At 40.5% G+C, this 16,363-nt stretch overlaps 1 protein-coding gene across 2 annotated transcripts in view; it reads right to left on the bottom strand.

The window, feature by feature from the left end:
- Positions 1 to 16,363, bottom strand: part of DSP (desmoplakin) — a 38,810-nt gene that overhangs the window by 17,570 nt on the left and 4,877 nt on the right. For both annotated transcript variants that reach the window (XM_051612123.1, XM_051612124.1), the window contains exons 2-11: positions 11,507 to 11,609; positions 9,682 to 9,830; positions 9,164 to 9,338; positions 6,462 to 6,590; positions 5,221 to 5,271; positions 4,269 to 4,430; positions 3,236 to 3,340; positions 1,959 to 2,054; positions 1,587 to 1,712; positions 590 to 742 (exon numbers count right to left, since the gene is read on the bottom strand). In XM_051612123.1, the coding sequence (XP_051468083.1) occupies positions 590 to 742; positions 1,587 to 1,712; positions 1,959 to 2,054; positions 3,236 to 3,340; positions 4,269 to 4,430; positions 5,221 to 5,271; positions 6,462 to 6,590; positions 9,164 to 9,338; positions 9,682 to 9,830; positions 11,507 to 11,609 (1,249 nt within the window). The remainder of the gene's footprint in view (positions 1 to 589; positions 743 to 1,586; positions 1,713 to 1,958; positions 2,055 to 3,235; positions 3,341 to 4,268; positions 4,431 to 5,220; positions 5,272 to 6,461; positions 6,591 to 9,163; positions 9,339 to 9,681; positions 9,831 to 11,506; positions 11,610 to 16,363) is intronic.

Genomic DNA, 16,363 nt, shown 5'->3' on the forward strand with positions numbered 1-16,363 from the left:
ACTGACCTGACCACACAGAGACTTCAGACTGGTCTGGGATTACCCTCACCCTAGCAGAATTTAGCTTGCTTAACTGTAAGAACAATTACCAAGTGGTCAGGTAATTGGTTATTGCCTAAGTTCATCTAGGTTTGCTTCTAAGTAACACGTAGTTACTCTGTGAGGGCTGAACTTCTGTGACTCTGGAATAAGATGTGGTATGGGTGAACACAGACATAGAGGGGATAACAGAAACCCCAGATCACAAACACAAATCACAGAGGTCAATTACTGGTCACTAGCAGAGTGCAACCTAGTTAGTCAAGTAAAACAAGTTTTACAGATAACAGATCTATTACAAATGTAATGCTATTTAATGGACTAATAATAACAATAATACTAATTTTGACTAGACTTACTAACCAACCAGCACCTAGCTTGTACATTCATAATTGCTTGAAAGTCACAGGTTTTTTGATACAGTAATTTAAATGCTGATTAAAAGGAGACAAAGGAATTTCACCTATCAGCTCAACAGTTTGTTTACTAAAACCTTTGCCATGTTCTAGTTTATATGATGTTCATTCTCAGCCAAAAAGGGATACAATACCAGATCCTGTTTGTAGTCACACAGAGCCTTGAGGATAATAGGCTTGTTACTCCGGTAGTCTGGGTTACGTGGCTTCAGCTGCACAATCTTCTTGGATTTATTCACCAAACTCTGCACTTGCCTCTTGTATTCAAGAATTCTCTCTCGTTCATTCTGCAAAGATTTACTGTATGTTAAAAATATATTCTAAATAGAAATCACACCTAATTCCCGCTGTTTTAGTAAGAAAGGGATACATTTGGAGCTCAGAGTAGGTAAAACTTTCTTTTAGGTACAGTGGGATGAGACTTTGGTCTAAAAATAAGAGAAACATTAAGTATCTTTGCTACTCTGGCAACCTGCAAAGTTTGCAAAACTTGCAAAGCAGGTTTTCCTGCAATGTGGTTAAAGTGATGTGTAAGAAACACAGGAATGAATGGAAAGACTATTATAACATGAATGCTAACCAAAGAAAAGTAGTAACTACACTCTCAAACCTGACTTCATCAATTGCCTTTTTACATCACTGACCATTTTTTCTCCAGTATGTTCAATTTGCGTTTGTTGTAACTAATTCACAATGAGCAAATAGTTAGCTAAAAAAGCTGAGGTAAGTCCTTTCAAAGAGACGTCATAGTGACATGATACCTGAAAGGTCTTTTCCAACCTAAATGACTCTGTGATTTATTAAATGCACTTTTTCTTTGAGGCAAAATCTATTCTACCACTTATGAATGAAAGCTTTCCCTTCTTTTAATTTGTTAGTATGGCAGAAACTTGACCATTTCTCGGGCTCATTCCAGATTGAAAAAAGAAATCAAGAGTTCCTAAGCAGTACTACACAAGTTAAAGTAACACTGATCCATTTGTAGGCTTTCCAAAGAAATGGGTAGGAATATACCATTATGGCTTCAAGTTCATACAGTACTGTATATAAGCACTGCAGTACAACTAGGTTAACATTTGGCATCTGAAGAGGGCAACTGATTTCCAAGGGACATAGTGGGTGTGACAGTACCTCCAGCTCTTTTATCTGCTCCAGCAAAGTCTGCAGTGACATGCTCTTATCACAGATGAACTTCTTTCTGATGGAGTCTTGTAAGTTCTTCAGGTAGCATTCTGTGGCTTGGGCCTCTTCAAAGAACTACAGAAGAAAAGTTGTGATTTCATTTTCACACAGCTCTTAAAAAATGTCTGCTAAAAATCAATGAAAATCTCTCATGAGAAATCCCAGTTCACATCTGGCAGAACAGTAGCATTTACAATATGGTAACACTGTGTTATCCATAATTGTGCATGAATTTAAAAGTATTTTGGTACAGATAAGAATACCTGTGATGGGATTAACATTTTAACAGAAGTAGTGTGAACTATTCACATCACTACTCACCTGAAAGTAAGCTGCATTCTCTTTCAGATGAACATCAATGCATTTGGTGATCTGAAGAATCCAGCTCCACTGAGTTTGTAATGTATCCATGTAGGCCTAACAAAAATAGTAATATACAGAACTCAAACCATCACACTGATTCCTTTCCCATACGTAGACTCAAGCAAAAATATTTATGTTCCACATAAATGCAAATGCAAAAGCTGCTAAAACAAATCCATGCACACCGGAATAATGTAATTTATGCAAATAGTTCCCCAACTTTTAAGCACCTGACTGGAAAGAGTTAAAATACCTGCTTGTGAAATACAAGAGAGAAATTTGTTCTTCACTTGAATTTTGTTTGATCAGCATAAAGTGCATGAACAGAAAGGGTGAAATGTGTAAAGACAATAGAAAATTGTCATGTTCTCCTCCTTCCAAGGAACACTGTCAAATATGATTTATTATTACTATTTTCAAATTAAAACTTCAAGTAGTGCTCGTGTATTCTTCAGAAAATTCCACACTTTTTACTTTACTGCTGGAGCTTACAAGGATCTTTTTCTTTAAGCCAGAACCTCACCACAGAAGAAATATGAATGGTGATTTTACAGAACACAACAGTTAGCAAAGTAAATGCACTGAAAAGCAGAAAGGACTCATTTTCCTTTTAGTTTCTTTAAGTTATAGGGTTCTTAAGTACTCTTAAAACTGTAACAACTACAGCATTTCCTAATACAATGAGAATTTCCAAGTTGTTGCAGCTTTTGTAATTGAAAAGTAAATGTACGTCAAGCCGTGAAAGCAGAAATGTCTTGGGTAAGCTGTAGAAATGCACTATGAATTTGAGTTGCAGAAAGTATTTGCACCTGGATTAAATATAAACCCTCAAAGGGTGTGGCTTTCTTCAAAACATGCCTATTAAGACAGCAGAAGAACAATGACATGCCTTCCTACCATAAATTCCACTGCACTGTAGACAATTCAAACAAGATACAGCAATTTCTACACACTCCGAAAACTCCCTAAGCCTCATATTGCTTTTTACATGCTTTTATCATCAAATTTGACAACAATGAGAGCTCTCCCCATAGCTCTTAAAAAGCCTGCAGCTGTTGTGGCCAGGTTTGGAGAGGAAGGTGGCAACATGTATTACAACAGCTCATGCAGCTGGACATGCTTTCTTTTAACAGACAAACCCTTCTCAGGTTTCATTTCATTTACAGACCTTTACTGAGAACTTTTCTCATGTAGCAACTGAAGGACCAAGTGAAAACACACAAAGTCTAACTCACCTCAATCTTGTCTGAAGCAGGATGCTGGTTAAGCACTAGCTGGTCACTTTCTTGCTTTAGCTTGTTGAGTTCTTTTTCTTTAACTTCCAGTTCACTCATCCGTTTCTAAACAACCAAAACACAGCATTAAACAAGCCCCTAAACCTACACAGCACAAGATGATTTACTTAGTTTTCCAGACAGTTGTGATAATGTAAAATTATCCCTGCCAACACTCAATAGTAATTCTAGTCACTGTACTGAAGTTAATTATTAAGACAGTAGAATCAAGGAAAGCACAGTCATCTGAATTCTAGTCTCTACGCTTGCTGCTTCATAGAGCAAAGCACCCAAAGTTCTGCCTTTCCTAGGAATGACAGAAGCAAAAATTACATCATCTTGCAACATCCCAAACAACTAAATTAAAAATAGAAGAAAGTACCTCCTTAATAGTGCGAACCTTTATTCCTTTTTTAACTTGGTGATCAGCACCAATATTGACTAAAGAAACGCACATGTTCTATTTCTCTACATACCCACAGAAGATAAAGAGCAGTGCAAGCTACTTCTGACAGTGGGTACAATGTGCCACTGGCAAAACCATCAGAGGAAGGGAGAATAGTTCCCTCTGATGTAGTTCTGCTTCCTGGTGACAGTCATCAGGGTCAAATACAGGGACCCTCTAACCCCTAGATAGTCCTAACAGGGAGAATGAAAGTTCCTTAGTTTAGCATGCCAAAGTAACGACTGTGGGCACAAGTTACATGTGATTACTAGTCCACAGCAGACTGTACTGGTAAGGCCAGCCTCCAAGGTCCAAGGAAACAATTACAGCTGGTTGAATGGGAGCACCATCTTTCAACAGATGCCCAATATTGACTCAAAAGGTTGTCCCACAGTACTTAATCCAAAAGCCTTGACAAAAGACACAGAAACTTTGAAAAAGTGAATAAACTCCCATCCTGTGATCAGTCCCCCTAAGCCAGGCTGTTCCTCCCTCACTACCCCAAAAAAGGGCCCATGGAAAAAGCACAAGGAGGTTGAACTGCCTTACAGAGAAGGCCTCCTGCTTCCTGGCGATATCAGTGTTCCTGTCACTCCAGTCGTAGAGAAGCTCCTCTTCCTCACAGTCATTGATCCACATGATCTCTCTGCTGGTGGCTTGGATGAGGTTCTGGAATTGACGGAGCTGATCCATTCTCTCAAAGGAGTATTTCTGCAAGGAATTCCAGAAATGAGAAGCCATAAATACTGCAAGTGCAAAAACTGCAGGTCAGCAGCTTCTGAAAGCTATTTCAAACACAAGTGTAACAGACATGTAGGCAGGCAAGCAAAAAGGCATGGAGGAAAATGCAAGAAATGCCTGAACATTTAACATCACTTCTACTTGCAATTACTGCTATATAGTACATCCTTGATGTTGTAGCAGCACCTTTTCTACAGATGACACTTCATTTAAAAAGTTTCCTTATGTCTTCATATCATAATACACATCCTGTTGCTTGAAACGTGTACAGAAATCAACTTCCAATCCAAAGAGTTAAATCTATCATTTGCACAGGATTCTCACTGTATTTTACATGAAGATCCCAAGCAGAAAAGATGTACAGTCCTACACAGAATTTGTTTATAATCCCACCTTTGAGTAACTTGTTAAGCTTCATATATAGACTAACTTCATCAGTACATTTATTCCCATTAAGGAGGTAGAGTTCTACTCCTCACCTGCTTAGAGATCAACTCCCTTCACCAGGTGCAAACTAGAAACTTCCTTATGAGGGCAAGTCAATTATACAGCAGCTAATTAATTTCAAGTCTGTGACTCAAACCAAACTTCACAGAAACTACAAAGCACTGTCAGTTGACTGCTGAATAGAATTATTTAAATATGCATCTGTCACTCCGCTGAAACCTGAAGAGTTCCTTTGATGATCACACTGGTGTTTATGAAGAAAAAACAGCATTCATCATAGAGTGGATCAGACATGAACACATCTCATGCTCACCAGCAGTCCTTCGTATTCTTCCTCCAGCTGATGAACCGCCGCCTTCTCCCGCTGCAATAGAGACAGCAAACATTTAGTGAGCCTTTTACAAGTTGCCTATTTGCTGATATTTCCTTTACGGTGCTAGTATCATAATAACTACAGGTGGTAACCTACAAACGCCTGCAAGAGACAAGGGTGAATAGCAGATCTGCAACACTGGAGGACCATAAGAAGTACAAAACCAAGGCTTGGACAAACTTGCTTCCTCTGGGATGCTTAGTATATAAGCAAGGCTGCACGCAACACCTGTAATACCAAAACACCTCCCACAACTGGATCTTTCTGTATCGAACTCCCAGACATTTGTAGGGAACCAGCTAGTCCTCAAGCTAGCTTTGGAGATTATGAAATAGTACAAGCTATAACATGACCAGGAGGCTCCAAGTTTATTTCATTTCTATGACTGGGAAGCTGCACAACCTTGGAACTGTGATTCCACAGGGCCAAACTATCACCTTTCCTATTTGAACAGAAGGGGAAAGGGGGTAACATCTCTTCCACTCTTCAGCTTGGCTGAGAGATCAGAGCTCCAGAACAGAGTCCCTTTTTTTAAGACTCACCTCTCTCTCCTGTCTACGAGAGCAATTAACAAAAAATAAGAATAGAATGAAGTAAGCCTGCTCTCTCCTATACCTAACTACTGGGCTGATAGCAGAGGAAGTCTGACACTGCATTTTCTGTGACTTCTTTATTCCAATCACAAAATCCAGAGAGGACCAGAAGCCTAAGAGGGCAAACAAACAAACAAACAAACAAACATGAAATAGGCCACACCCGAAAAAAGCTCCAAGCTTAGCCCAGAATTAGGGCATTTTTCATAGAAATTCCCTCATTACTACCTTACCTAAGCACCTACCTCACCCTTTCACTTTCATGTTTTAATGTAGCTAGACAGAAAGTGAGAATAACCACTTAACCCTTCTTCTCACAAAAGTTTTGCAATATTTATTTGCCAGCCTTGGTACACAACAACGAAATGTTAAATAACTACTCATTCTTCATTTTTAAATTCTGGAGAAAAAAATAATCATGAACACAAAATAATCATGAAACAATAAGTATTGGGTTGAAAGCAGTTGCTATAATGACATCGGTGCTTTTCTTTGAAGAGAAGCTGAGCTATTCAGCATCCCTGTTAGTAGTGGAGAGTAAATGACACAATCTAGACTAAATGACCTGTAAGGGAAGACAGTAATTACCAGATCCGTTTTGACTTTGTCCAGGTGCCAACGATAGTCTCCAATGGCATTATGTGTTCTCCTGTGCTCACTGATTTGTTGCTCAATGGATGCAGCATCAAACCCCCATTTCACAAGCTCCATTTCAGCCTAGGAGAAAGGGGCAGTATTTGTACTTTCATTTCCAACATTACTATCTAAACCAGAGCATAAAGGAACTGAACTAAAGGAAACACAACTTTGCAGTAGAGAGTAAAACTGAACAAAAGGGAAGTTCAGAATCAGGGGTTACAATTCCTTAAAACTATCATCATTTATACTGTGTGACAGGCTCCCAATGAAGAAGAAACAAAGTGGGGGGGGGGAGTTTATTAAAATTAGTCTAATTAGATGAAGTACAGTCAGTAGTGTATTTTCCTCTGTTTTCTTCGGACCAAACTGTTCTGCTATATTCTACAGTATAGTTACATTCTTATCACTCTGAAAACAAATTATGACTTTATCAAACAATGTTTTTCATGCAATTCATGTGAAAATACCCAGTCAAGTTTTGCAGCCCAGTACACTATATTTCCATTTTAATTACACTCCTGTAAACTCCAATAACTTCAGTTAAATTCAAACTAAATGAAAACCAGAAAATAAACTGAAATTATTATAGAACATGTTGTTTGTCCTGCATTTTGGCAACATTTATTGTAGGATATTGTTGAGTGAAAATGCCTAGGAACAGCCTTTGATAAACAGTAATATACCTGGCTAATTACTAACTCAAAAACTATATGACTGCAGTTGTTTCATTAGTTTCAGATACTAAAAGCCACTGAATTCACAATCCAACTCCTCAAGCTCCAAATCCTCTTTTATGCTGTAAAGACACACTGCATCTCTCTCTGAATCCCAGTCTGCAGGCACACACAGTAAACAAATAAGTATCTTAATCTTGGGCTGGGACAGAATTTGGTAATTACCAGCTTGGAGTCAAATCTCTCTGAGTCAACAGATGACAATAAAGGCTGAACCACACTCAAGTGTAGGGGTTCAAAGGCAGTGTTGAAAATGATCCAAGAAAGAAAACCATTTTGCATTCAGCCATCTAGAAGTTACAGGACTTTGACCCTTCTCATTATATTTGAACAGTCTAAAGAGACTGTAGCAACAACAGCAGTCTTGGCTTGCTGCCAGTATGTGAACAAAGGGTGCCTGGATTTCACTGTACTTTCTCTAACTTTGCATCAGAAATCTGACCAACCTTCCTACCACCTGATTCTCCTGTCAGCAAACCATCCAGATAGAAAACACAAAAACACCAGCAGAGAACTACAGCTGCTCAGACCTTTTCCCCACATCTCACCACATTACTAGGCAAAACGTTATCCTGGTCCCAGCGTAAGCAGATACTGAGGCACACAGAGGCGTGGCAGGAAGAGGAGGCATAGTGGAAAGTTCAAAATAAATTTTCTCTAAGAAACCTCCAAAGCTGAATAGGGAGCTAAGCGCTTGCTGGCCACACCTCAGCTTTGCCTTAAGGATTGAGGAAGGCAGAGAGAGCATGCCTTTTACTTTCACAGGAGCTTGGGTGGGAACACTGCTATAGAGTGCTTGCTTACGCTCCCTGTGCTTAGTGCAGGGTGTCTGAGCAGGGTGTCATATGGAGATTTTGGGAGGTGCAGCCTGCTCACAGTCTTTCATCACTGGAAGTGTGCCCAGTGTCTGTCCAACATCACTCCTCAAACCATGGCAGCTCTGACAATTAGCCTACTCTCCCACAGTGTTTGCAGAGCAATCGTATTGGCTGTCGCTGTCTGGACACAATGCTTATACACGTTACCACTCAAAGAGCACATCTCCACTTCCCCTTCTTCCCCTAAAACATGCCATGCTATGGAAGGGCACTGAAATACAAGACTAGGACTAGCACTCACATAAAAGTATGGGAACTGTACAGAGCTCTCCCCTCCTCATCTGGTTTGCATAGCAGCCACCTGGCAAATACCATATGCAGATAACAATGACAGGATCACTAAACAACAACCTAATAAAGAGAGATAAAAATAATGCCATTTCAATTTGCAAGAAGTCGGCAAAGTATAACTCCAGCCACCTTGTTTCAGCCTCCCTACCCTTCTCTCAGAAAGGGCTGCCCAACCACAAACACAGCTTTCACTTTAGCAGCACAAAAAATGACGAAGGGATCTCAGTGCCTGTTTTCTACCCCAGGGTAGACCACCAACAGCTGTGCATAAGCAAATTTATTCTGGGAATGCAACAGATAGCAACGTCAGCATTTTCCTATGTATTTTGGTAGTGACTTCTGAAAGCCTGTCCCTGTGGTCATCAGCTCTGCCTTCAGACTCACACTGTGATAAGCATAGATCAGAGTGGGAGAACAATTGTAAAATACTGGACAATGGCTAAATCTGTGGAGCTGATCCCTGTGTGTACAGGGTTAAAATAAACATGAATCATAAATGAAATCTATGGAAGAAAGGAAATAACGAGCATAATAATCTCTAATGCAACCATGCCAATGCCTTTTCCTATGTTAACAAGCTGTATCTCTTTTAACTTTCAAACCTAGTTTCCACACTTTTGCTCTGCAAAAGAAGACCCCAATCCATGTTCGTATTTCAGTGGAAACTCACTATTAAGGACAATACTGGAAGGAAAACAAAAGAGCATGTGTACTCTCAAGTTTCTACTGAAGTTTTGCACAGATTTACCTTCTGCTGCCTCATCCAGCTTAAACATTCACTGGTGACACGTTTCGTGTACTCATCCCAGCCTGAGCCACTCTGAGAAGAGTAGCAACCGCCACCTTTGGAGCTGGCCCTCCTGGCACGGGGGACACTGATGGCTTTGTACAGGGCACGCATTTGCTCTTGAAGTTGAAGCAGCCTGAAAGGGAAGGAAGCACTTAGTAACTATGAGGAAATCACCCAGGAAATATGGGAACAACATAATTCATCTCTCCCACTGGACCACCAATGATTCAAAAGAAAGCGCTTAAAGCACAGGTGGTGGAAAAAATATACTGACTGAAATTCCACAGGGACAAGGAAGGTGTAAAATTCTCTAAGAAATACATTACTGCAAGGCCCTTCTTCATGTTAGCATGCCCCAAATAGATTTAGTTCCACTTTATTAATTTCTGTCATAACCTTCAACAACAGGGAAGATGAGCACTTGAGACACCACAAACTTTTATCAGCCACATTCCCCCTCCCTTCCCTGGCAATACCTTTTCTGATACATGTCACAGGGCTGGCCCATCTGCCTCATCTCTCTGATCAGCCCATCCAAGATATCCATTTGCTCATTTGCCTGTCCAAAACAATCTTCGAGATCTCTGTTCCCTCTAATCTGGACACCATCCCCATATTTCAACTCCTAAAACAAACAAACATAACAAAATGAACAAAAATACCAGAGATGGGACATTAACATGCATATTCATTATCTAAGCTTCAGCTTGGTTGTTTTAAAAGAGATGTTATGAGGACTGCTATTTTTAAGAAGCACGACAGGTTTCAACTGCTAGGTTACTGATTGCCAGTTTTAACTGGCAGAAGGCAAATTGGCAGATACAAACAAAATATGAAAGAAAATTATTAAAACATAATACCAACCAAAGCTTTACATAAATGACAGCACATCCTGACTGGTGTTTATTCAGTGGAGCCAAGACATCATATAGTGTGCTAAGTTTTTAAGACCTTATGCTTTTGTGTTCGGAGGATGAGAAGCAAACACTGTCCTAGAGAGAACTGGTGGATATTGCTCCTGAGTTTTCAGTTGCCCTGAGGTTCTAAGACATTCTCACCCTGCAAAAACAGACTGCACCCTTGTCTGCCAGGAACCAAATTCATGCCCTGTCACATTTGCATCCCACCTTACCACCCAAAGTATAGGAAAATTTTCCATGCACCCTCCCAGTGCAGTGAACCAGCACAGCCATGGTGCTTCAAGCAGGAAGAGAGCTTTTTGATCTCACTCCACATGGACACAGCCATGCTGAACAAAACATAACCCAGCTGTGATTTGATTTGGCAAATAAAATGCTGATAGACCTCGTTACTTTGTCCCTCAGAAAGAAAATATAATAAAAAAAAAAACAAGCAATGCATGTTGTGGAACCAAGGTGGAACTAAACATCACTTTCTTTTAACTTCACTGCAATAATATTAGTCCTTAACAAGAGGCACTATTTACTCTGGCATTGATTTTTATATAAACATGCTTACACGTGCTGTATCTCTGAAAATGAAATGAACTGCTAACCAGAGTTCCTTCCTGAAAAAATTTTCTGACCACAGAGGGTCCAAAAGTGTGCATTAAATCACAGATACTGCCAGAACTACAAATGGGCTTTGCATCTCTGTGGCCCCAGCACAGGATGCACTCACCACCCTGCACCTCCTCTGACTTCAGCAGGAACAGAGGACATCCCACATCGAGAGTTCACCAGGACTGAATCTAGCATCAGTGAGTGACCCACCCCCAGGCACTATGGGTTTATATCAGTGTGTCGTCCAGCAAAGACCATCTGTATGTATTTGGGATGACACAGCCAGGATTTTAATCTAGTTTCTTTAGGGGGCATCTGCAAAAATAAAATAGAGGTAACAAAGGTTTTTCCTGTGGTCGTTCAGTTTTATATTGTGGCCCAGAAAATGATGACAATATTCTACAGGACACACTAAGAGAGCATAAATGGTCATAACATTATCAACAGCTATTTACGCTGACAGTTGTCTTGATCTAAAACTGAAAAATAAGCTGTAGTAGAATTTGTTTGAAGGTTGTTTGCTGGTTTTGGTTTTTTAAAAAAAACAAGAACTCCTCCTTTATTTAATCGGGTGCATTTCAAACAGGTTTAGTCAACACCGAGTGCAGACCAAAGAGAGAGACCTAGGATGATACTCCACTGCCAGCTGCCTCACAGAAAAAGGTGAAAGGGGAGAAAGGAGATGAAGACTCAGATCTTGTGAGTCCAGAAAACAATGTAGCATTTCTTCCCTGTAATATTCATCATCACTTTGGTAAGAAGAAAAAAAGGCACTCACAGGTTGTACGAGGAGCTCAGCTCGCATCAGGCAATCTGAACAGTTTTGCAAAAGCTCCTGGATGGTGTTCTGGCGTCTGGACACTGTACAGGTCCCATTCTGACTGTTGTGGGGGAGAAGAAGAAGATGAAGTAAGTAAACAGTAATTGCACACTTTAAAGAGATATGAGAAACATAAATTTGGAACAGATAAGGGAAGTTACATGGAATAATCCTTCTCTTTTAGCTTCAGAGACACAAACATTACCTGGCCTTCCTGCATAACTGCACTGTGAAGTTTAATGCTGATTCCACGATGACAGAGCCACTTTATAATTCTGTAACAGCAGGAAAGGACCCGCTTCACCACAGGGCAGAGAAAAAGATGGAAACAAGCATGCTATACAGGAGAAATTTCTTCTTCCAGTACAGGTATTTGTAGCTTTAATAAACAAAGCTTTAGCAGTATTACAGCAACAATGAATTATTCATGATCTTTGTTAAAAGCAACACATTAGGACAGAGCCTTTACACGATGTTATCATATGTGTTATCACACCAACCATCAAACATCAGAGCATAAAAGGAAAGCAGGATCCTCTGCTACACAGAAACACACAAGTCCATGCAAGCACACTAAGGGCCTTTTTATCAGCAAAAATGCATTAAGCTAGTGGAGTGTCTTAAGAAGGAACTGCAAGATGCACAAGCCACTACAAAAGCAGATGCAGGGCCTGGAGTTCGAGGACATGCTTTCTTACAAATAAATAAAGTGGGAGATCAGTGGTTCCAAGTAAAACTAAAGGGGTAATTATTGTCTTACATGCAATCTACTGCATCCCTATTGCCAGAAGGTTGATTTTCCAGCATTGGGATTCAGCCACCAAAGTGAGCCACTGCTAGCTGAACACGGGTGAGGTGCTTCAAGCTAGAAGCTATTCTTTACTGATGGAATCAGAGCTCCCAAGCAAGCCCAGGCAGCTCCCAAACCAAAGCACTTGCCAATGAAACTAAAATACTATTAAGAGACAGTAAGAAACTAAGATGCTTCCAAGCCTTGCCTTGTTTTCTAACTCCTGTGCTCACAGATCACCTTTCCATTACAAATCACTGAAGGTCCAAGTCTTCCATACAACACTAAAATCAAAAAGAACATTGGTGCAAACCTGTCCAGCTCAGAGCCAGGAAGTCATCTGGATTCAATAGGAATACCTCCACTGACTCCAAAAGACTCTGACCATCCTTTGCAAAATGTAAAAAGAATTGACAGAGCTGCTTGGCAAAATCACTGCAGTGGTGAGAAACGTTCAAAGGTGCATATTTTTAAGAGCTCTGCTGCAGTGTGTGCAGCTGGTGCTTCAGCAGCCTGCCATTCTCCTATCAGCTCTTCTTGAACAAGTGGAAAAAGTTTGAGTGATTTTTCACCAGCTTCCCTCAACACCAGGATGTAGACCCTCAAAGACACAGAGACAGGGCTGGAGAATCACCAGGCGACTTAAAACAAGCTCTACACATGCAACTCCTAGCTTGCTCTGTGACCCTTTGGCTGCACAAGCCCTGCACCCTCCTGTGCTACACACCCCTGTATATCTTGGAAACAGCTTAAAAGAAAACAATTGTGAAAAATAATTTTTGGGTCTGGTTTTGTGCCAGGATTCCCATCAGCTTCCTTTCCTAATCACTCCTCCTTAGGCATCACTGTTGTGCTTGGATCAAGAAGTATTTGACTGCATCTAAAATGTACATTTAATTATACCCTCAATTATTCTCATGAATGAAACATAACAAAGAAGAGAGAAGAACCTTCCAAGCAATTTTCTCTTTTTAGACCATCAGAAGAATGTTTTCTTCTTCAATCGCTTTTTCAGTCATCCCCTGACAGCTGTAAGTGCTGGATATCCATTAAAGCCCAGAAAACTATAGATGGGGACCACACTTCTGTTGTAACAAATCAGCTTATCTCCACTGGCCTCAGTTTAATTTCACTGACCTTACCTCAAACTCACTACTTCACTTTACAGGGAGAAGAGGTTTAAACAACAGCTGTCATAGTTACCATGCTATAAAATTGTGAAGAAAAGCTATTTTCAAATAAATCAAGCTACGGAAACAATTTAAAAGGCAGAAAAAGTGGAATTACAACTATTTTGAGTTAACTCAAATGATGTTGGAGTGTCACATCCAGAATTATTGTCCAAATAATAACAAAGTTGGAAAACGGAAGATGGTATAATACATATGCACAAAACTATGTAAAAGGCAAGAACAGACACCTTGAAGTGGAAGGCTTGAGCTCACCCTATTTTGATCTTCAAATAAAAATCTACAAGTTACTTGTTTACTGTTCACAGAGACCTTCACATGAAGAAAGCAGCAAGCATTTAAGGCTCTTCAATCTAGTAGATAAAGACATAACCAAAATAACAGCAGAAGCTGGAGCACAAGAAACTGAGACCAGAAAAGAGCACAGTATTTCAGCAACACTGCTTTTAATACTTTGGGTGTCAGTTTTTCTGTTAAACAGGTATTTTCCTCGTGAAAATACTGAGATCAATACTAGGATAAAGGGTGAAATGGTAGTGGCCTCTTAAAGGCAGCTGACTACACCAGGCAATTTAATGGCTTTCAAATCCATCAGCTGACCAAACTGAGCTACACTGGGTTATGGGGCATACCCACAGACAGCAGACCACAGAATCATAGAATGTTAGGGGTTGAAAGGGACCTCGGAAGATCATCTAGTCCTGCCAAAGCAGGATCCCCTAGCATAATTCACACAGGAACATGTCCAGGAGGGTTTTGAATGTGTCCAGAGAAGGAGACTCCACAGCCCCTCTGGGCAAACTGTTCCAGTGCTCTGCCACCCTCACAGTGAAAAAGGTTTTCCTCATGTTTACATGGAACCCCCTATACTCCAGTTTGCACCTGCTGCCCCTTGTCCTAGAGCCTGGCTCCACCCTCCTGAAACTCACCCCCTGTCCCCTCATCCAGGTCGCTGATGAATATATTGCATAGTACTGGTCCCAGTATTGACCTCTGAGGCACTCCACTAGACACAGGCCTCATACAGACTCTGTGTCATTGACCACAACTCTGTCTTCTTTCCTTCAATCAGTTCACAATCCACCTCACTACCCAGTCACCCAGACCACGCTTCCTCAGGTGCTGATGTTTGATGGCGCAGCTCCACCAAGTCAACAGGACTCAAAGACTTCATATCCAAAGAGGATTCAGCAGTCCAAACATACTCAAGGATATAAATCAACCTCTGAGTTTAGAAAATACTTAGCAAGACAATACCTCAGCATGTATTGATTGATACATCAGATTGCACTGGCACAATCTCATGTGGACACATCCTCAATACTTTTCACCCATGTGACAGGAGGGTATTTCATAAGCAGTTTCAAAGGCCCTCAGTGTAATATCCCTCTTATTGAAGCCAAGAGGCCTTTAATTGGAATGAGTAGATCAAAGCAGAAACCCCAATGCAGAATAAGCAGACATCCAGCCCAGCCTTGAGCCAGAAGGAAACAGCCAGCCAAAGGAAAACTATACCCAACACAATGGCATACGGAAAAAAAACAACAAACAAAACACCTGGACTAACGAAACTGAGGCAAACCCTTAACCCTGAACATGCTACATGGCATAACGACATGGAGGCAAGAATGAGGCTGGATTTTCCAAGTACAACCATGTAAACTAGATCATATATAAAAACACATTTTTGTCCCCCAGAAAGATGTAGGACCTCAGCAATCCTCACAGGACACAGATTCAGTGGATTATTACAGATTATATTTTTTCAGTGTCACTCTTGCTTAATTTGATTTTGTTTACATGAAACTGAATGAGTAAAGTAATGTTTGGTCACTGTAAAAACTACTATTGCCTATTATGAAAATTCTATTTTCTTTTAACTCTAGCAACATCTAAAGCTCACACCTGTGAATAAGATCCTGCTGCACCAAATACTGTAGGCACACCACACAAGTGGACAAGTTTTAATTTATTTTCTGCAACCTTGTAAATACAGAATAAGTTTTCAACCATTCCAGCAGTAAGGAAAAGAACCAGAGCTTGGTCTTTTAGCAGGACTTGTAACAAAAGAGTGCAGGGACTCCTACAAATAAATATGTGCATTTTCAAGAATCTCACTATTTGCTGTACTGGTTTGGTTTTGTAAACCCTGCAGAACAGTGCTGAGTGAAACAGCCTGGACTGCTTCAGATCTTAACTCTCTATTTGTCCCTACAAGTCAAAATTTTAGACTGTGACACTTATTTTGAAGGCAAGTCATGAATTTCAGAAAGATACTATTAAACTGAGTTCTTTATTAAATTACTTAGTTTTAATAGTCCTTAACTATTAGAGGAACAAAGGAAAACAAAGGTGAGTAGTGTCTTTGTTTTACTGTTACGAGAATATTTCAAAACACAGAAGAATCACTTTTATTTGGGACCCTAAAATGTAGTCCCTGCTGCCAGAATAACCCTAGGAAAGGCACAACATCTTCACACTGTCCTAATTCTGTACAGGAGACATCCTGCTTGCTGCATGTCAAGGCAGAACACATTGCTCCCTTGCTCTACCGCTCTCTTGCTCTCCCAGAGGAACCAGAGGACAGCTCAACCCCTGCTGCCACCCGGCTTTGGGAAGGATGACAGCTCAGGCAACAATATAACCCACCCTTGCTGTAATATAACCTGACTGAGCTAAGCTTGGCTGTTAGCTTCCTGGTGAGTCCTCAGTTTCTGAGCTAGGATTGCGCTGTTAAGCAGTACCAGTGGTCCTCACGAGACCCCCAGGTCTACAGGAACACAAAATAACTATTCCTGCTTTTCGTAAACAGGACCGTGAAATGCTCTCCAGGCC

This window comes from Apus apus, chromosome 2 (genome assembly GCF_020740795.1).
Source record: "Apus apus isolate bApuApu2 chromosome 2, bApuApu2.pri.cur, whole genome shotgun sequence".
NCBI classification, from domain to species: Eukaryota; Metazoa; Chordata; class Aves; order Apodiformes; family Apodidae; genus Apus; species Apus apus.